This window comes from Podarcis bocagei (genome assembly GCF_964188305.1).
Source record: "Podarcis bocagei genome assembly, chromosome: 3".
Classification (NCBI taxonomy): Eukaryota; Metazoa; Chordata; class Lepidosauria; order Squamata; family Lacertidae; genus Podarcis; species Podarcis bocagei.
The window spans coordinates 102461329-102483747 of record NC_138127.1 but is presented as its reverse complement, the minus strand read 5'-3'; the positions used below and the strand labels follow the sequence as shown (position 1 = coordinate 102483747).

Sequence of the window (22419 nt, the reverse complement as noted above, 5' to 3'; positions counted from 1 at the left end):
CAATGGATGCACGTTGCCTTTCTAGTCGCAGACAGGGGCAAAGAGAAAGGAAAAATGGCATTCCACAAAAGCAGAAAGGTATTTCTTCTCCTTAATTCAGGAGTGGAGAACCTTTTTTCTACCAGGCGCCTATGTCCCACACGGGTGGGCAATCAGGTGCCACACACGAATATTAATGAACTGTATCACAGGCTATTACAGATAATTTTATTATGATAAATATGAATGTTACAACACCTAGGAAGATAGTACTGGGCTGTTGCCAAGCTCTTTCCTTCTACGCCATCCTCAGCCCCAAACTGCTGCTTTGTAAAGTCTCTGGAAACATCCAATGAAGTTAAGCAGGGAGCGGCATCTGGCCCTCAGGCCAGAGGTCCCCAAACCACAATTGAAATGAACAGGGAAGGTCTCACTGACAACAAAAATAAGTGTATACTTATGAAATGGAACCTTCATGCCTGGCAGAACTTGCTTGATTAGGGCGAGAGAGACTGGTGTCTTCCTGCAAGCTTTGCAAAAGTGATTTCTAAGCAAAGAGCCATCCATATATTAACCTCTACTGGCAGACGATTCTCTGCCATCTCCTATCTGGTAATCTGTGTTTATTAAAAGCAAGGAGGATGTTAGGCCAGGTCTGAGGTCTGTTGACCCCCTCGCTGTCTCCCCAGGGGAACCAAGAATGTAGAAAGGTTAGGAGAGCAGCTGTCTTGCAAGGAAAGCTGCCAGGTGTTCCTCAAAGTGAGCATCAGTCACAGTAAAAAAGTACCTGGACCAGTTTTGAAAACCGCTGCTCTACAACGCGCCTGTGAACACACGGCATATATTTTCAGGGTTCACAGCGGAAACGACAGCAGGATGAAGGCAACATCACTACGCAAGCCTTTTTACGAAGTTGATGGAGAAGCTTTGCAAGATGGCTGAATGGAGGGCAGGGGGTGGGGAAACAGGCATTCATATTTTATACCATCTACCACCACAACAGATGATCTATTATTCATGACAAAGGAAGTGAAAGGTTGCCTACATTTAACAGAAGAGGGGATACAGAAACACACCCCACTGACTGCTTCCACATGTCAAGTTAGCACACAAGGGAGCATTGTCCCACCCAGCCAAGGCTAAACATTTACTTCTCTAAATCTATCTCCAAGCTGCACTTAACAGCCATTTCTACCGAATAGAAGTCAAAAAAGCCCCTATGGGAAGCTTAGAGGTTCCAGGATACTACAGATTCCAAACCTGAAAGGAGTGTCAGTTCTAGGGAGGAGAAGCTACCAGCGTTTTAATGCCTTCCAGTCCCTGAAGGTACTCTTTCACAAGAGCTTATCCTCAGTTACTGTTTGTCTAAATTTTTGTTAAAAAATGAGGCCAACGTAACTCTCCCGCCCCCCCACAATCCTTCACCCACCCAATAGAAATCCCACAAATACACAGATATAATCCAAGCGTAGAAGAGAACAAACGAATGTCGAAGATTCAGGTTTATCTAGCTTTCCCAAAATCAAACAACCATCTTCCTACCCTTGTGTTTCATCAGCATTTTCTCCACCTTTATGTGCAGGGCCCTTCTCACTTTCTGCAGAGCAATTCCTTGAGGAAGCTACACTTGGCCTTCCTTAAATGCAAGCGGGGAGAAAAAGCATTAAGACATAGTGTTGAGATGGTCTTCTCATTTTCGCCTGGTAAGTGGTAGCCCTATGCCTAGAGGAAAGTGCGATCTAAGGGAGCTGTCCACTTACTTACTAGATGGATCCTTTTCACACACACTTCTTTAAAGAAAGGCTGGCTTTTAAAATCAATCCAGTCCAGGTGGAAACATATAGAGGAATTGAGGGATTAATCCTTTCAGTCACCCTGTGCATGTCCACACATACAAAAAAGGAGGATGTAAAATCGCTTAAGTCTGTGGGAGAGTTTCTCCTGCCAGTTCCCAAGGACCTCAGAAGCCTGCTCCACAGTAACGCGGAGCAGGGTTTTTAGGGTGGCTGCCTCAGTTCCACAGAATAATGCATTCCTGTCAAAAGACAACAGTCACCAACTAACTGCACCTTCCAGAAACAATCAAAGACAATTTTGTTTCAACAGGCTTTCCCAGTTGAATAAGTAGGTCTTTAGCACAAGTGTTTACTTTGTTAAAGTTTCGGTCTCGTTTTAAAAATATTTGCTGTTTTTGTGTTTTAATTATGTGTAAATCGCCTTGAGGCAGTTGTTTAGAAGGCAATCAATAAATCAATGGTATTACAAACAATAACAAAACTGTCATGGCTATGTGTTTGACCTTCTCTTTTGCACTTCTCTTTTGGAGAGCAGTAACAGACATCATAATGTCATTAATACTGGGATTCCTCTGCCTGATGTCCATACAACCAAAAGGAAAAGTATAGCTTTTTTAAACACACACACAACACAACACAACACAACACAACACAACACAACACAACACAACACAGTGGAGCCTGGTATCTTGCCTTTCATCCACCCCCAAAACAACTTCCTACATTGAAGGTTCCTTGTTAAAGTACCAAACATGGAGACAGAAGGTTCCTGTTATCTGGATTTTCTCTTTAAAAGGTTCATGAACAAGCCCACTGTAGGAGTGTCCAATAATATTCACTTTCCCATTAGGAATATACTTAATGCTAAGTCTCAGAGAGCATTCAAGAGAAACAAAACCCAAGAGCAGTAAGTTCTGAACAAGGCAGATTAAGAATTGCCCTGGGGCATTAATATACTAACTGGAGGTTTGCAACCAAAGGTAAATTTCAATGCTCCTCCTGCCACCTAACTCCAATTCCTCCTGCCACCTAACCCATTGAGACAAATTTAGAATCTACTTTTCACTGGGAGACTGTCCCTTCCACAGCACAACTTCATGCCCTCCCTCTGGCGTGGCTCTTGATTTCATTCAGCTCTTTTCTCTTCTCCCATGGTCTATGTATTATCACATGCTCACGAAGCTTCTGCTTCTCTCCCTTGCACCACCTGCCTCTCTACCACTCAGCCCTACCATGATTTCACTGCTGTGCATCTCTGGCTCTTTTCCTTCTCCTCCTTTTCAGCCATAAACACACTTTGTATGCGGTCTCTGCTGAGTCACTAGTCTACTCCCATGTGGAAGTGGCATGGTCTTCGGCAGAGACAGCTCACAGACCTGCTTAACTAGAACAGGGGAAATCCTATCATTGCTGACCATCTGCCATGCTGCACCGGACTGATGGACTCTTCAAGACCTTTCACCCCAAACTAGAGCACAAACCTGGGATCTTCCTATTGTCCACTGTAGTAACACAGTTCAAAGACAGCTCAGGGAGTTAGCTGGTTTATCATATGGTTTTATTATATGTGGCTTGTTGCAACCTGAGTTTTTGCAGGCACATTAGATAACTGATAAAAGCTCAACCCACAATAAGCAATTTCACCTTTGGTTCTTTTATACAAGTGTATTAGCTTTCAAAAAGGCCACTGTACAGTTCAAGGCAAAGTTACAATGAAATAACAATTAATTATACTAAACCACCAGTTAACTGAGACTTTGAAAAGTAAATAGGTAAACTACAGGAAGGGATTGTAATTTAGAGACCAATACTTATGATGAGCACCAGCACTTTAAGGGTTACTAGCTGACTCTGCTCGGAACAGGTTAAGGATTTCAAATGGATGAAACCTAGCATGCACAATGTCTTGAATGCAGTAGCAGAACTGCCTGAAAGCCTACCATTTACAGAAATTGCATCTTTTTCACTAGGAGGTTCTTGTAACTCTTCCTGGGAATCAAGAAGCGATGATTTGATATAATCAGCCAGTGTTTCCATAGGGCTCCCACCACTGGCCATTAGTGGACTGTACTGGTTATCAACTGGAGAACTCCCACTGCTTTTCAGTTCGTCAAACCTTTTTGCACACTGCCAGAAGATAAAAGAGGAGGGATTTTCAGTTTTAGTTGGAAGAAATCCCACGTATGCCTAGGACATAGATGCTCATCTCCGGGGATCTAAATAAACAACAACTGATATTGACCTTGTGCAGAGCTAGTGACTAAGCCTTTAAGCCTGGTTTCTATGTTTTTTGTTGGCACCCAAGAATCTGGCAGCTTTTTCAGTGTGAAGGGCATGTCCTTCCTCTGAGCTAAAGCCCCATTTCATAGCCCATGGTGTAACATCATACATCATAATTTGAGATGCTGTGTTCAGACAGCATAATGAAGCCATTTTTTTTTGCTGGTCTTAGAGGACTTACTATTAGGTTGCAAACTGAAGTTTAATTACTTTATAGTATTGCTAACTCAATATAACAGTTATTCTCTCAGATGAGGATAACAGCATCCCCTGAGGGCACTTGAGGACTTGTCAAAGAGTACAAAGAGGAAAGGGTCCTTCCCAGCAAACATATACATGATCTTCCATAGGTATAGAATTTTTATCAAGCAAGAAGATTCTATGAGACATAAATGCCTCTCTTCTCTCTCAGAAGGAAAAGGCAACAGTGATAGAAAAACTAAGGCCCAGATCTATGATGGCAGCTGGATAAACTAGGACCTCAGCTGCCTGAGCAGTGCTACTACCATGATCTCAATACATTCACAAGCTGAGAACACTTGCCTTCTCCATTAGGTACAGTTGTACCTTGGTTTAAGAACAGCTTAGTTTATGAACAACTTGGATTAAGAGCGCTGCAAACCTGGAAGCAGGTGTTTTGGTTTGTGAACTTTGCATTGGAAGCAGAACATGTTCCGCATCCTGCTGAGTGTGTTCCATTTGTAAATTGAGTCCCCTGCTGCTATGGGAAAGCACACCTTGGTTTAAGAACGCTTTGGTTTAAGAATGGACTTCCGGAATGGATTAAGTTCATAAACCAAGGTACCACTGTACCCACCTTCAGTGAAAGTATAGTTAGAAGAGTAAGTCTAATCCAACTGAAACCTTCCCCTAATATTGCTAGCCAGTCACATGAGTAGGAAAGGAGCTTGAGAAGTATTCAGAACTTGGATCATCCTTATAGAGCACCACAACTTTCCAGAACTCCATAAACAAACATTCTTTTCAGAAGCAGCAGAGCAAACAAGTGATGTCACAGTGGATAACTAGTGCTGACTCTTTGTTAGATTGATAGAAGCTTTGTAGGAGTGGAAGTCTGTGCAGCAGAAGGGTCAATGGAAAGTGTTCCTCCCATACAATACTTAAAATCGGCTTTGTTTATTCCTCACCATTCAACACTGGAAGGTATAGAAGCCATCACACATCATGAATGAGCACAAAGGAGCTTCTAGACCTGGCAGTCAAAGTAATATTTAATTAATATGATAACAACAGTAAATTAAATGGTATCTGATCTGAATGCCTTAGGGTTCTTTAAGTCAAAATTTCTTCAAAGTTAATTCTTTGTATAGTTTCTTAACTCAACCTCCTGTTCAATCTCCTACTGTCTTATCTCTTTTACTTTGCATCTTCTGGGTTTTTGTTGTTGTTGTTGGGGGATTCAGGGCAGGTTTGTTTGCCTTGCGTTATGATTTTAAAAATAGGCTTCTACCACAGAAACAAATCCACACTGGCTGTAATATACATGTGATTCTTCACAGCGTCCATGTGCAACATAAAATAAATGTGAGGTTTAAGTGCCTGGAAGACTGCCGAGCATGAAAACACTGCTAAGGGAGCAAAAGGATTTTCTCTCAGCTGGTTTATGACTGAGCACAAATGTTGGATTTGACTTTAGGTGTGATTCCTTTAACAACTTTGGTTGTGTTTAATTGTACATTAGCTGCCATCAGTTCAATGATTCTCTGCTCTTTAGTCCTCTTTATGGCCAAAAGAAACAACTATTATTACACATTCTTGTGTGACTTTATTGATTACACAAATAATGAGGCATGTGGTAGAACAGCACCCATAGTTTGCAGCACAGTCTGAAGTACATGAAGTAAATATTTTTTCCCTTCCCCTCCTTCCCCCTTCCTATAAATAATTCCAGTTTTTATTGATACAAAATACCATTTATCTTTATCTGAGTGTTTACTGTGCTTTTAGTTTTATTTTTAATTTTATGTGATTGTTGCATGCCATACGTTCTAATGTAAATAAAGCTTTATCTTCATTTATCATCATACAGCCCAGACACTGAGGTCCAGCTCTGAGGGCCTTCTGGCGGTTCCCTCCCTGCGAGAAGTGAGGTTACAGGGAACCAGGTGGAGAGTCTTCTCGGTGGTGGCTCCCGCCCTGTGGAATGCCCTCCGAGCAGATGTCAAGGCAATAAACAACTACCTGACTTATAGAAGACATCTGAAAATGGCCCTGTTTAGGGAAGTTTTTAATGTTTGATGTTTGATTGTGCTTTTAATGTTCTGTTGGGAGCAGCCCAGAGTGGCTGGGAAAACCCAGCCAGATGCGCAATAAATAATAAATCATCATCATCATCACCACTATCTCAATGCAACCATGTTAAACAGTTCAAAGATCAAAATGAATAATAGCTACATTACAAAATAAGGGAACACGTACCTCTCGAGATGAATAGCCTGGAACCAGCCTCGCCACGTTGTCCCAATTGATAGGCTGAGGGACACTGAATAAAGAGCAGAGGATCATATCCAAAACCATTTGATTATTGTCGTATGGGAAGTTATTGTTTTCTGAATATCCACGGCTCATTTTTTGGCACTAGAAAGAAAGACATGAAAAAAGAAACACACATAATTGCACTTTCCTTTAACAACTTTGGTTGTCTTAAATGTACATTAGCTGCCATCAGTTCAATTTGTTTCACACTTCTTAGACAAAGTAATTACATGGCCAGCACCCGAATTTAGCTGTGTATGTTTTGCCTTACTCATGAACAGACTTTCAACAAATATACCAATAGAGGTATGTAAGTATTTACGTTCTACAAAAGAAAATATCACTGTTAAACAGGTTCTCAAAGAGAGTGTCTGCACCCTGGGGATGCTTCAGCCAATTCATGGCTCTCTGTAGGATCCTCCATAAATTCAGACTTCAAACTATTGCTCTGTCTTTCATCTACCTCTATACACATACACCTGCAAGCGTCTCAAACGGTACACCCCCATAAGCATATCATTTATTCAGAAAAACGCCCACAACCATAAGAAATGTTAACTTCTCTTTCTTTAAGGCCAGAGATGGTGAATCACCAGCCTGTTTGCCTGATCCTGTGAGTGGTTTTCTGGAGCCTTCCAAGAATTTGGCAGCAGCAAACACCAAAAACATGAACTGCTTTGGGATTCTCCATATAGAGTCAAACGGAGGTCTAAACATCACCAGCACTCAAGAAGCAGGGAGATCCTGAATGAGGCAGCATTACCATGTCTCTTCTGCTGCCAGTTCCACCTCCTTGAGCATTCAATACTCTTCCTATGAGCACGCAGTAATTTCCAGTGTTTCATGACAACTCTCATCACATAGTTACTTCCTCTGCCTGTTCCCAAAAGCTAGGCAGCACTGGCATGAGAAATGCTAATGTAATGAAGAGTCTGCTAAGCAATTAAGAGCTTCTGTAAGTCCAGCCCACAGGGAGCATTTTTGGCTTCTAGCACTCCAGCTATATTTGGGCCTAAATTGGTTCATTAACTACATACACATAGCCAAAATACAGCTATACAATCTTTGAGGTGACTTCAGCTTCTCAGGCAGTTGGATTAAACTAGTGAAAGTTATCCAAACAGCAGTAAGGTTAAACACTGTTATTGATATTAAAATCCAGATTCCAATAAAAAGAAAACAGGAAATAAAACTACACTTGAACCAAAAAGAACCCTATTTTATTACATAGTTTAAAAAAAAGCAGTATCCTACAGCTGTGGTTTTCAAACTTTTATCATTGACAGAACCTTTTCCACATCAGCTTGTCTGCCAAGAATTTCCTTCGTGGCTAACACGTATCCATGCTTAATCCAGACAAATGTTCAGGAACACACTCAGTTCATGAGAAACATTGTTCAGTTCTGCTAGGCACCACCATCAATCCACTGGAATTGAGAGCATGCCGCAGAATACTCTGACCCACCACAATGCTATGGGTTGCACATGGAAGCACTAATAATGTTGAGCAAGCAACATTGCTAACTTTGTCACTGATGGAAACCTGATGAGCTTCTGAGAAACTCAAGGTATTTCCCCAACAGTTTGACAACTGCTATCCTATACCAATATTAAAAAATAAAACTAAGAATATAATTTCTTCATATGTTAAGATTTACCCTGCATAGACACAGTGCAAGTCTTCCATTTTGACACCTACAATGGAAGGGGAGAAAAATGCTTCTCAGTAGGAAACTGCTATGTGCTGCTATTTATAGTCTCCCTTTTCTTAAATAATGAATCACAGCAGAAAGCAACCATGTGAAAATTCAGGAAGGAGAAAAACAGCCAGGGATGGGGAAGAGAAACATTAATTCCAGTTCCATGATGCAGCAAATTCAAATGCACAGTTTGGATTTTATTTTATCTCACAAGTATTCATTGTAAAACCGAAGTTGCGAACTTCTATCCATTGGCAACTCTATTACATTTATTCCGTCCAGAGAGACATATCATCCTAGAAAAATAAGCAAAGTTTCTTTCTCTTTTTTACTTTAACTTTAAGCCACCAGAAAATGTCTCTCTCTCATCCAGCAGCACATTATCCAATGATGACTGCAGGCTTTGAAAGTAGCAAAGCAGCCAGAAAAGTTCCTCCTATAGCATACCCATTGCTCAGGTATCAAAATTACAGAAGACTAAATGAGACAGACATGTTTTTTGTGGGTTACATCAAGCTTTTGAATTATTTCTGTAATTTTGCAGCTGGTTAAAAAAAAAAAAAGGCTGACCCTGCTAACCATAACTAGTGAGCAGCTGAATTTAGAAGATTGAATGACTTGTAAACATCATAGGCTTTTAGTTCAGTTTATAACAAAGCCTAAGCAAGTGCAGTTGATACTGCTTTCCTATTCATCCCTGTCTCCACTTTCTCATTTTCCTCTGTTTTTCCACGTGACATTTTAGATTATTACAAATTATATTTTTATATTCTTTTACAGTGCCATGAATACTGATGTCACCATATAAATAACTTAAATAAGGAACTTAAATAACTAGAAATAAAACAAATAAAATTCAATCCTCTATATACTGGGCAGCACTGATACATACATAAGGCTTACTTCCTCATTCAGAAGTAATCCAGTCTCTCATTTAGAGGAGGGCAGGGCCTGATTACTGCTGAAGGATCAGAAAAAACAGTATATTACATTGCCACTGAAACTTCTGCAGTGCAGTAGCATTAAATATAATGGGATTGCATTTACAGACCACACAGCTTGGTCCTCAACTGATTTCAATAATGAAGATTACTCCCCCGCCCCCGCCAAAAAAAGCACAGCATGGTTCTTCCCTATATTACAGACAAGGTGAGGCTTCAGAGAGTTCAGAAAAGCAAGGGTACAGAGATGCTGCAATTTGAATCAGAGGCCAGCCCTCACCAAAATTTTCAGTGCAAAAGGGAGGTTAAAGAAAGGCAATGGTCACTGCCTGTTTTGTAAAACCAAAGAGACTCTGAACTTTTGAAATAGGAGTCCTCTTTAAAAACAATGGGTTTTCAAGGGGAATTTTTAGTGTTGGGCTTAAAGCAAATCTTCTGCTTCCTGAAGTAGTTTTCTGGATCTCTCTCCACATGTGCTCCAAGGGCATAAAAGGGGTCAAGAAAACACTTTGCTAGTAGCATATAACTAATTCATATAGGTTCTCCAGACAGCCAAGTAACAAAAGAAGAGTGCATCTTGTTTGTAGTAGGAATAGGACATGTATGCAGTAGGGCTATAAACAAACACTCATTTCCAGCTCAGAGGAAGCTGCATCTACAAATAAAATAGTTGTTCCTAACTTGCCACAAGCAATTCTGTCAGGACAGCAGCAGTGAGCTTCGAAAAGTTCACAAAACCAGACCTGAGACTTACCCTTGATCTTTCTTTTTTTTTTTTAATCCTGCCTAACCTGTAACACAACCAGGCCCAACACCTGCTACCACCTCCTTCTCCAGGTGTAATAAAGCACTCTGCTGAAATAACTACATTGCCTTGCTCAGTTACTCAGAAGACAGGACATCTTCATATAACATGAGGATTCACCCACCCCCCACATCTTCTGCAACACTCGCAGCATCAACAGCTCAGGAAAGAATGAAGCAGCAGCACAGCTTTGACTCTTTGTGCTAGGATTAGACCCCGCCCATATCCATTTCATCACAAATAAAATTTTCATAGAGGGGACAGGCCCAATCACTTAACTGAGGGAGAAGATGTGGTTCCTTTCTTACAATGTACCCTGAGAGAGAGTGTAGTCAGAGAATGCTTTCTATGATGCTGAAAGTTCCCTAGTTTTGTACAAATACCAAGGAGACATTAGTAGAATAGGAGCCATCTTGAATCCATTTGTACTGTTTGGTTTCCTTATTAGTAAAGGTAAAGGGACCCCTGACCATTAGGTCCAGTCGTGACAGACTCTGGGGTTGCGGCGCTCATCTCGCTTTATTGGCCGAGGGAGCCAGCGTACAGCTTCCGGTCATGTGACCAGCATGACTAAGCCGCTTCTGGCGAACCAGAGCAGCGCACGGAAACACCGTTCATCTTTCCGCCAAAGCGGTACCTATTTATCTACTTGCACTTTGACGTGCTTTCGAACTGCTAGGTTGGCAGGAGCAGGGACCGAGCAACAGGAGCTCACCCCATCACTGGGATTCGAACCGCCGACCTTCTGATCTGCGAGTGCTAGGCTCTGTGGTTTAACCCACAGCGCCACCCGCGTTCCTTATTAGTGATTAACAAAAATGTTGCCACAATGTCAGCCATTATTCCATAAAACCATACCTCTTGGCTTTCAAATCCCCAGATGTCTAGATCAGGGGTCGACAATGTGCAGCCCACAAAGACTATTTTACTGGCCCATGAGCTGCCCCCGAACCGAGCCGCCTGCTTGGTGAGTCTCCCACGTGCTGTGCTAAACTGGCACAGCGCGGCGTGGAGACTCGCCGAGTGGCGCCAGAAATCACGTCTGCGCACGCACAGATACCGGAAATCGCATCTGTGCATGTCCAGATGCCGAAAATCGTTTCTGCGCAGGCACGATTTTTGGCATCTGGGCATGTGCAGAAGCGATTTCCGGCACCGCAGACATGCGCAGACGCGATCTCAAGCATCGTGCTGCGCCAGTCTGGCCCATGGGCGATCTCCATGGGAGTGATCCGGCCCATGGCCGGTAAACCTTGCCAACCCCTGGTCTAGATGAATGCCAACAGCAACAACAACAACACTGGGGCAATATGCAAACTAAAGCCAGCTAAAATACCCCACCCTTAAAGTTTCCCCAAAAGCATGCACCTTATCATCCCATGGCTTCCTTACTATAGTTATTACCACGATATGAAAAAGCCTTTGTAGACAGTTATTAAAAATACATCAGTTAACATAGCCCCAACACAGAGCAAACCCAATACCTCAGCATCTCTCATACTATCAGGCATCTTAGCTGTGCGAAGATGACAGGTGCTCTGACACACGATGATAGTTCCAGACAGGCATGAAGCTTTTGTCTAGCAGCAACATGCTCTGTAAAATGCAACCTAGATTTGGCTCTATATAAAAAGATGAATAAATAGGTGTGTCGGGGGAGGGGGGGAGAGTTACTGGCAGACACACAGTTTCATCCACTCAAGCACTCCTTTATAGCTGTTTCAAACAACGACCATTTATACTTGTGTGGGATAGCCTGCTCCTCTTTCAAGAGCCACTCCCAACATACACTGCTGTTTGCAGCACATAATGTAGAACACATCAGTTTACTGCTCAGCAAACCGAGATTAGTTATGAGGATGAGCGACAGTCAGCCTCAGGCTCCTGAATTCCTTCCATCACCAGGGCTATCTGGAGGAAACTGGATGCTTCCACTTCAGATTTAACTAGAGTTCATCATTATGTCAAAATCCTAAAGCTGTGGTTAATCTTAACAAGAATGAGTGGAGACAAGCCAGATTCAAAACCCATTGTTTGAAGATGGCTTGTTTTCACTAATGGTAGTAAAGACTCACATTTTGTCTGGGTTCAGAGATTACAGCAAACTATTCATTTAGGACAGAAGTAAAAACTTCCAAACCCCTATTTTTTGGCTGTGGAAAGGGGGGTGGGAGAGAGAATGCATGAGCCAAAAGATCATTAAGGTTCATTTCCTGTAATGCTAAACTTTGCTTTAGAATTACGTCCAATCTTGCCCATTATATTTTTTTTATAAAAAATTTTTATTGCGTTTCTTTCCATAGGTAAACAAATTTGTTTGGACAACAATATACAAGAAACATTTTCCATATATATAAAGAAAAGCATAGAAAAAAGAAAAGATCATTATAAGATTTTTTCAACATCTTTTTGGACCTCCTCGCATCCTCTCAGCATTGCGTTCATCATTCTAACCAATTCAGCAATTTATTATCTTATTTCCCAACTTATTATACCTTTGTATTTATTATGTTACCAATTTCAAAAATTTGTAATTTAATTTTAACACTGTTAATAAACATAATATTTTGTTTCTAGTTTGTCTCATTTTTTTCCATCAATACTTACTTTATCATTTACTTAAAATAAATTGCAGAAGCATAATGTTTCTTAATCGTGCACAATCTTAACACTCAAACAACTTATAATGTTTTTGCAAATAGTCCTTAAATTTTTTCCAGTCCTCCTCCATTGTTTCCTCGCTCAGATCTCGAATTCTGCCGGTCATTTCTGCCAACTCCATGTAGTCCATCAGCTGCGTCTGCCAGTCCTCCAGTGTGGGTAAATCTGGTGTCTTCCAGAACTTTGCGATAAGAATCCTAGCTGCTGTGGTTGCATACATAAATAAGGTTCTGTCCTTCTTTGGCACCTTCCGGTCCACCATGCCCAGAAGAAAGGCCTCTGGTTTCTTAGAAAAGGTATATCTGAATACCTTTTTCAACTCATTATGTATCATTTCCCAAAAGGCCTTTACTTTCGGGCAGGTCCACCAGAGGTGAAAGAATGTCCCTTCTGCCTCCTTGCATTTCCAACACTTATTATCAGAAAGATGGTATATTTTAGCCAACTTGACTGGGGTTATGTACCACCGGTATACCATTTTCATAATATTCTCTTTCAAGGCACTACATGCCGTGAATTTCATACCGGTGTTCCATAACCTTTCCCAGTCCTCAGACATAATGTTGTGTCCTACATCCTGTGCCCATTTTATCATAGCAGATTTAACTGTCTCATCCTGTGTGTTCCATTTAAGCAGCAAATCATACATCCTCGAAAGTACCTTAGTCTTTGGTTCTAGTAACTCCGTCTCCAGTTTCGATTTCTCCAACTGGAAACCCACTTTTTTGTCCATTTTGAATACCTCTTGAATTTGAGCATAATGTAACCAATCTCGCACCTTACCTTTTAATTTGTCCTGGCTTTGGAGCTTCCAATTGTCTCCAACTCTTTCAATCAGTTCCCAATATTTTGGCCAATAGGCCTCCATATTGGGCTTTTTTTTAGAAATCTTGGCTTCCACAGGTGATAACCACCTCGGGGTCTTGTTTTCTAATAAATCCTTATACTTCATCCAGACGGCAAAAATTGATTTTCTGACAATATGGTTTTTGAACAATTTATGAACCTTCGCCTTGTCATACCACAAGTATGCATGCCAACCATACACATTATCAAACCCCTCCAGATCTAGGACATCGGTGTTTTCCAACAGGAACCAATCCTTCAACCAGCAGAAGGCTGCAGCTTCATAATACAACCTTAAGTCCGGCAGGGCAAACCCCCCTCTTTCTTTTGAGTCGGTTAGTATTTTAAATTTTATTCGGGGCTTTTTGCCCTGCCAGACAAACTTAGAAATATCCTTCTGCCATTTTCCAAAACATTCCATTCTGTCCACGACCTGAAGGGTTTGAAATAAGAATAGCATTTTTGGCAAAACACACATCTTTATAGCTGCGATTCGGCCTGACAAGGTAAGTTTCAATCTTGACCAGATATCCAGGTCTTTTTTAATTTCCAACCAACATTTTTCATAGTTATCTTTAAAAAGGTTTAAATTTTTGGTGGACAAGTATACCCCCAGGTATTTCACTTTTTTAACCACACTTAGCTCTGTCTCTTTCTGATACCCCTCTATCTCTGTAGGTGTCAAATTTTTGACCAAAACCTTAGTTTTTTGTTTGTTTAACTTGAATCCCGCCACCCGACCAAACTCCAAAATAAGTTCCAAAACTCTTTTTGTGCTAGATACTGGCTCCTGTACTGTCAAGACTAGGTCATCTGCAAAGGCTTTCAGTTTGTATTGTTTCGCTCCGACCTCTATACCTTGCACCAACTGGTCCTCCCTAATCATATTCAGCAATACCTCCAGAACAGAAATAAATAGCAGAGGGGATAAAGGGCACCCCTGTCGTGTCCCTTTTTCAATTAGAAGTTCATCCGACACCACATTGTTCACTATCAACTTGGCTTTTTGCTCTGAATAAATTGCTTCTAATCCATTTTCAAACCCCCGTCCCACTCCCATCCCCTTCAAGTTTTTCTTCATAAACATCCAAGAAATGTTGTCAAATGCTTTCTCCGCATCAATAAAGATTAAAGCAGCCCTTGTGTTTCTAATTCGCAACAGCTCCAATATATCAATAATGTTCCTGGTGTTATCAGACATGTGTCTACCAGGGAGAAAGCCTGCTTGGTCCTTGTGAATTACTTCGTTTAAAACGTTTTTAAGTCTACTTGCTAAAATGTCTGCAAATATTTTGTAATCCACATTCAGGAGTGAGATGGGACGGTAGTTCTTAAGCTGAGTCTTTTCCTTCTCTGACTTGGGAATCAATGTGATGAATGCTTCTTTCCACGTTTCCGGTGCCCTTCTCCCCTCCATAATCTGGTTGCAAACCTCCAGCAACGGTTGTATCAAACAATCCTTCAGAGTCTTATAATATTTGGAGGTGAGACCATCTGGGCCTGGAGATTTGCCAAGTTGCATATTTTGGATGGCACCTTCAATTTCCTGTTGAGTTATTTTACTGTTGAGAATTGATCTTTTATCTTGACTTATTTTAGATAGTCCATTTGTCCTCAAGAATTGGTCTATTTCCGATTCTTTCTGAGGCCCCTGTGCATAAAGTTCCTTGAAGTATCTGTGGAAGCACTTTCTTATTTCTTCTGGTTTCTGAACTATTTTTCCTTGAATCTCCAGGTTTGTGACTGTGTTTAACTTTTGTCTTTTTTTCAATTGCCAAGCTAACAACTTTCCACATTTATTTGCTGATTCAAACGATCTCTGCTTCATTTGTTTAATTTTCCACTCAATCTCTTGATTAATCAATTTCGAATATTGTGCTTGATGGAATTTAATCTCTCTTAGCACCTCTTTTGACTTCGGATTAGTTCTCAACTTTTTCTCTCCTTCACTTATTTTCTCTAGAATTTTTTCCTTTTTTCCATTCCAAAATTTTTTCTTTATTGTATTCTGTTGTATCAGAAACCCTCTCATTACAGCTTTGCTTGCGTCCCAGATTATTCTTTTCTCCACCGTAGTGTTCAAATTTATTTCAAAGTAGTCCTTTAGCGTTTTTTGGGCCTTCTTAACAATCTCTTGATCTCTTAGCAAGGTGTCATTCATTCTCCATCTGAAGGATCCAGTTGGGAAAAGTCTCAATTCCATTTTTAAGGCATTATGGTCGGAGCAGGTTTTTGGGCAGATTTCCACTTTTCTCGTTTTCGGGGCCAGTCCTCTAGATATCCAAATTTGGTCGATTCGTGTCCATGACAAGTGGGCCTCAGAAAAGAAGGTTCCTTCTTTACCCAAGGGGTTCCTTGTCCTCCAAATGTCAATCAAATCCAAATTGTCTGTCATTTCAAAAAAGGTTTTAGGGAGTCTGCCGTCTGTTGTTAAATTTTGATTTTGGGATTTGTCCATATTTGTAGACACCACCCCATTCATATCTCCCATCACGATAATATTAGAATAGTCCAAATAGTCCATCATTGTCTCATGCAGCTTCTTATAAAATTCTGATTTTCCATCATTTGGCGCATAAACTCCTAATATCAAAATCTTTTCCCCTTGTGTTTGGATTTCAATTGCGAGAATTCTTCCATGATCATCTTTAAATAAGAATTTTGGTGATAGGTTCTCCTTTGCATAAATTACAACACCTCTTTTTTTGACTTTGTCTGATGAGATAAATTCTTGGCCAAGTCTTTTATTAATTAATACTTTCCTGTGGAGCCTAATCACATGTGTTTCTTGAAGGCATATTACATCCAATTGTTCTTTTTTCAAAATATGGAATATCCTCCTTCTTTTTTCCGGAGAATTCCCGCCATTTATGTTCCAGCTAAGTAGCTGCAGAGACATCCTGTTCTATTTTAAACGTTCTTAAGATGGGGTGCCTTCCTTTTGCTCAGATCCCGAGGGTGCAGGCGTTGGCCCGCTTTCAGGCAATATTGGTGCTGGTACAGCTGGAAGCCAATCCACTCCTTTTTGGAGATCTTCTCCGTGGTCGTGAAGGAACTTTTGGTTATCTTCAGGTGTTCTAATTTTAACCTTCCTTTCTTTGTAGGTGAAGGATAGTCCTTGTGGAAACTCCCACCTATAGGGGATTGCGTTGTATCTCAGCAATTTTGCTAGTTCTGAATAGGTGGCTCTAAGATCCAACAGCTGTCTCGGAATATCTCTATAGATTTCCACCCTTTTGTCTTGTATTTCAATTGCTTTTTTGAAATGAAGACCTAGGATCTTATCCCTCTCTTCCTTTGATCTTAAAATTATCAAACAGTCTCTGGATCTATCTTTCTTTACCACTCTTCCCAGTCTATATGCCGAGACAATCTTAAAATCTGTGTCTTCCTTTAAACCCCAGAACTTCGAAAATTCTTGTGTTAAGTATCCAATCAAATCTCCTTGCTCTAGTTCCGGGATGCCTCTCAATTTGATGTTATTCTCGCGATTTTTCAATTCCACCATTGACAGATAAACTTGTTGTTCACCCACCTGTTTGTGCAGGGGCTTAACTTCTCCTTTTATTTCTTCCACTTCTTTTTGTAGAGCTCCCACTTTCTGGATTGCTTCTCCAGCCAATTCCCGATTTTCCGCTGTTGCTCCTTGCAAATTCTCTATGGCTTGTGTGTGCTGGGAAACTTGATCAGTCAATTTTTGAATCGAGGAAGTTGCTTTATCTATCTTCAAAGACTGGTCGTCCACCTTCTGGTTTAAACTTGATAGTTGCTCCAATATTTGTTTAAGTAGTGTATCTGACCCACCTGCTGCCATATCTTCCTCAGTGGACTTCTCAGTTGTTTCCCCTTGTTCCCTTTGGGTCACCAGTACAGCTGGAACCGACGACCGGCGTCCTTGGGTCAGTGTTGTTTGTACAAATTGTGTTGGTTTTCTTTCCTTTTCTTTCTCCTTGGCCTCTTTAGATTCCTTAGCTTTAGATGCTCTTGTTCTCCCTGCACCACTCATTACACATCTGTCAGTGTTCAAGGTCAAATTGTCTATTGTTCCATGGGAAAGACAAGTTCAATTATAAACAACCGGTAAAGTGGAATTCAAAACAAAAGTCAGTTCCCAGGATTTTATAATCCGAAAGCCCTGTAGGGGGAGTGCCACCAAGTTTCAAAGACAAAGAAGGAAGTAGTCCGCCATTAAAGTTCCAAATTTTTTTTTTTTTGACTCAGTAAGTTCAATATCCAACAGTCCCTTCAAAGATTCAAAATTCCCCAGAGCACCTTTTAAAGTTCAACAAAGTTTCACAGGGGGTGCTTGCAACAATATCACATCCAAACTTTCCTGCTCAAATGTATCAATTATACTCCAACAAAGTTTTTACAAAGTTTGCAACTGTTTCCGCAGTTTAGCACAGTCTCTCTCTCCGGCAGCACGACGATCTGGCTCTTTAAAGATCACCCCAAAGGGAGGGGGAGGTAGGAGGAGACCCCCCGTTACTCGTTCTTATAATCAAAGTCCCTTTCCACCTTCAGTTCAGCAGAAAAAAGAGCAGATTTAATAGCACGAAAAAGTTAGAGCTTCCCAAAGTCCCGTTTCGAACGCTTCCGCTTTTTAAATGCTTTGCTTTGATCTTGTCAGCAATGTCGGAAGACGGACTTCCCTTTTTTCGTCTCCCGCTTTCAGCCAATTTTACGAAATTCTTTGCCAAATTTTAGTCCCCTTTACTCACGGGTATGTTACTTGCAGTTTAGTGTTGATTTTAGGAAGAAGGATCAGCGCTCATCTGTAACAGCCGCGCGGCTTCACTTCCGCGGAAAGAGCGATGAACTCACAGCACCGCTACCCCTCCTTCACTCCGGGTCTCCTTACGGGGTCCCTTCTGTGTTTTCGGAGCAGCTTCTGGTGCCCGCCGAGTCCCACGGCCACGGGCTCACTCTACCCGTGGTTTATCTTGATGGGTCGTCGCTATGCCGCAGCGAACGACCCTTTTCCGCGGAGCCCCTCTTCAGAGCTCGAAGAGGACCGCCATTACAGTTTCGCGCCGCCCCCGGAAGTCAATCTTGCCCATTATAAAGGCATGCAAATTCACATCAATTTTCAGCATGAGAATGGAGCACTCTGCACATAGAATAGGCAGACCCAAACTGATCATGGAAATATGACTGACATGGAAGATAAGAAGCAGCCTTATGCCAAGTCAAGCCATTTGGCCACCTAATTCAGTAATACTGACTAGTAGTGCCTTTCCAGGATTTGAAATGGGGGTGTCTCCCAGCCATAACAGAAGATGCTAGGAATTGACCCTAGGACCTTTAAGATGCAAAGGAGATGATCTCCTTCTGAGCTGTGGCCCTTTGATTGGCAAATTATTGAAGTTGACTTGAATTCAATCCTAAGTAAGAGCAGTACATATCAATGGGGTTATTCCAATTAAATACATTTAGAGTCAATAAGACTAACTGATTTCAGGAATACATTCTAAACTCTGTGACTTAACTGGGTTATGTCTCAGAGCTCATTTGCACTCTTTGTTTAAAAAGCTCTGAAAGGAAAGTAAGCTATATATGGGTGTGAGTTATTAGAAGAAAAATATTTTTTAAAAAGAGAGGCCTTTAAACTGATGTTTGAATAGCTAAGCCAAGGACCAGTTGCACAACATTTACCTAACAGTAGGCAACATTTTTAAGGAGAAGGAAACTGGAATGTAGTTTAGTCAGATACCTTTCTTATGTAAGATGAACTTTATTTGTAGTAGAAAATCATTGATATATGTATAGTCCGAAATAAAGCAACTCATTCAGTCTGGGCCAAAAGGCAAGCTATAAAAAGAGAAATAAAAATAATAGTAAGTGATATTATTGTAAATTCTCCAACTCATCATATAATGATCCATACAACAAAAAATGTATGACCTATCATAGGGTGATACTTAGAAGAATGAAATCCATATCCATCATCTTTAATACACCTACATAATTTGTTTAGTACTATGGAATTGTAATACCTAGGAATCATATAGCTGGATAAAATACTGCCCTTAACAAATGGTGAAAGTTCCCTTCATCCAGTATTTCCAAAATAAGCCAATTATTCAATACATGCTTAAATAAAAAATGACTTTAATTTAAAATTTGCACATTTTTGATCCTGTGTTACTCCTTCCAAATCAGCAACCTTTTTTATTTTAGAAAAGTTGGCATAGGAATTTAAAAAGATGCTTTGTAGCCAAAGGATCAGAAACAGAGAGCAAACAGCTTCTCCTAAATCTAAGGTATCAAATTTGTTACTGTAGCTACAGCCCAAGGAGCATGCTAGAAGGAATGAAGACACACATGACAGTTATTTGTTATTGTGTCCTAAACAGAAAACTAGCTGCTAGATGATTCTTCAGAATGAAGTAAATCACTTCTATATGGAAGAAAATCCCAGCAAGCCAGAACTGCTCTGAAACCAATTACTGGTTCCAAAAAAGTTTTGGAGCAGAATTTAGTATTAGAAAAGCAAACACCTCAGACCAACAAGCCACAGGAAGAGAGACAGAAAATAATATCCTGTAACACAACGGCAAGAACCTTCCTGGGAAAATAAAATTTATCTGATCTATCCTTATAATTTAATTGCTGGTTTTTGTTGCACGCATCATCTTCCCCTCCCCTCACTATACCTTGTAAATTGTAAATATGAAGTAGTGCAATTATTTAGCTATAAACTCTAAGCTTATTTAGTGAATAACATATATATTATTGTATGCATGTTGTTTGTGTTTTATATAGATAAATCCTAATAAAATGATTATAAAAGAAAATTACAATTATTTAAATGTACTTTAATGTCACCTATCTGTAATGTGTCAGATTTAGTTAGTATCTTTCAGAAACGAGGTTAATCATATTAACCGATCTGAGGAAACCATCATGCTTGAAACAAAAGGCACTGCCTCAGGACAAAAACTGAAAAGATTTTTTTGAATGTTCCTTCCCACCATACATCGTCACTTCACTGCAGACATTGTTAGGCTCACCTGCAGCTCTTATAAATGCAACAGTCTAGCTGAAAATAGCATCTTTGGAATGTAGAAAGGGCCCTTGAAATCTCACATCCTTCATAAATTTCTTTCTTTTAAAAAATTCTATTTCACTATAAACAAAATAAACAAAAATGTTCAATTATCTTGCATACATGACCCAACAAAGAGCATGTGGATAACACATTATCCAAGATATTAGCCAAAATAATAATAATAAACATTATCCAAAATGACAATTGAGATACAAAGCTTTTGATCAAATACAAGACATAAAAGAAAAAACAACCCAAAGCATCCATGTGGCTGTGATATCATTATCATCTATTAAATTTCTATACTGCCCTTCATCTAAGGATCACAAGGCAGTTTACAATATAATACAGTAGCCTTACCAACATCGAAGTTTTCCCAGAACAGGTAAGTGATAAGTGTTTTTCCTATCCTGAAAAGGTCTCGGAGTTACGACCGCTTCATAAATTTCTGTAGAGTCTAAACTCTTTGTTGCATAAACAACAGACAAGAAGGGACGTAGGTTATCCAGAAAGCAGACCAAAAAAACAAGAAACCCCTCAACTAGCACTAGTTACCTGAAGGATGCTCCAAGGCAAGCGAGGTGCTGCCAACTGATGGGATCCAAAATGCAATGAAAGCGCCTCTCGGGAAAACACGGTGGCAGGCAGGGCAGGGCAAAGGACCAGACAGATATTATATCCTGAGGAGAGAAAGAGAGACAAAGAGCCAGAGAGTATCACTTCGCCTGTCGCATGGATTCAGCTCTGCCTCCAAAAAGGAAATAATTAAGGCAGGTTTGCATCCCAAACTGATCAGTGGCACCACCCTGCTCCTCTGACCGGATCTTTTCCCTATCTCCCTCTTCCCTGCATTCCCCACCCTGCACCACCCCACCTCCCTGGGTGCTGGAGGAAGGGAAATATCCATTGCGACCATCACCCCCCAGGCTCCTTCCCTCAAGGGCTTTGCCCCTCTGAAGGGTTGCCCCCTTACTCCTGTTATGTCAAGAGGCACCCCCGGCTAGTTGGGAAGCTGGAAGAAGACCTGGCAACCTGGGAAACCCAGCCAGATGGGAGGGGTATAAATCATAAATCATTATTATAAATTATTATTATTATTCCAAGGAACTACCTGACTTCAAACCCACCCCTAGGCCAAGATGCACAACTCCATCTCCTGCCTGAAACCCTGGGGGAGCCGCTGCTGCTGCCAGTCCGTGTGGGCAATACTGAACTGGATGGGAGAGGCAGGCTCCCCATGTTCCTAACTTCTTGGCTCTTGGGGTCAAAAAACAACCACCCCACACTCAATAAAATTAGTTAATACTACACTATCCCTGTCTCTCTCTCACACACACACGCGAACTACCCAAGCAAACCTAATTACCACACAGCAATATTAATTTTTTTAAAAAATAATTAAATTAACCACCGACTGAGGGAATCTCCTGACCTTCAGTGCAAGCTAACTTTTATTTGATAGAATAAAGGTAAAAGGGTTTTTTTTTCAGGGGGGGGTTGCACTCTCATAGGCTAAAGTGAGCCCCACCCCGCGCGCGCTGTCGCCCACCTCCTCCTCCTCCTGCCTGCCTGCCTGCCTCTCTCTCCCTCTCTCTTTTTCTTTCTCTCCCTCCCTTTGGCAACCCACCTCTCCCACTCGCTATACCGCCCTTTTCTCCTCATGAAAAGGAAAGGTTGGTTGTTGTGGCGGGCGGGAGAGGCGGCCCTGTCAGTCACGCCGCGCCGGCCAATCCTCTCGCCGCGCCCGGCCCTTCCCCGCCACCCGCTCTCTCCAAACGGGCCAATGAGAGGGGCCGGGGACGGGAGGGGCGTGAGCGCCCGCCCGCGGCTTGGCTTTGCCGCAGTGCAGCGGCCCCGTCCCTTC

General features: G+C 41.2%; 1 protein-coding gene across 3 annotated transcripts in view; it reads right to left on the bottom strand.

Moving 5' to 3' along the window:
• Nucleotides 1-22327, bottom strand: part of SANBR (SANT and BTB domain regulator of CSR) — a 41252-nt gene extending 18925 nt beyond the window's left edge. Inside the window, exons 1-7 of one of the 3 annotated variants that reach the window (XM_081188557.1) lie at nt 22183-22327; nt 21111-21235; nt 20518-20633; nt 19218-19315; nt 6495-6653; nt 3716-3902; nt 1522-1615 (exon numbers count right to left, since the gene is read on the bottom strand). In XM_081188557.1, coding sequence (XP_081044683.1) covers nt 1522-1615; nt 3716-3902; nt 6495-6644 — 431 coding nt within the window. In that variant the 5' untranslated portion in view covers nt 6645-6653; nt 19218-19315; nt 20518-20633; nt 21111-21235; nt 22183-22327. Of the gene's footprint in view, nt 1-1521; nt 1616-3715; nt 3903-6494; nt 6654-19217; nt 19316-20517; nt 20634-21110; nt 21236-22182 lie in introns of those variants that run through there. The other 2 variants (XM_081188556.1, XM_081188558.1) reach the window with 2 other exon arrangements.
• Between the last annotated feature and the right edge of the window lie 92 nt (nt 22328-22419).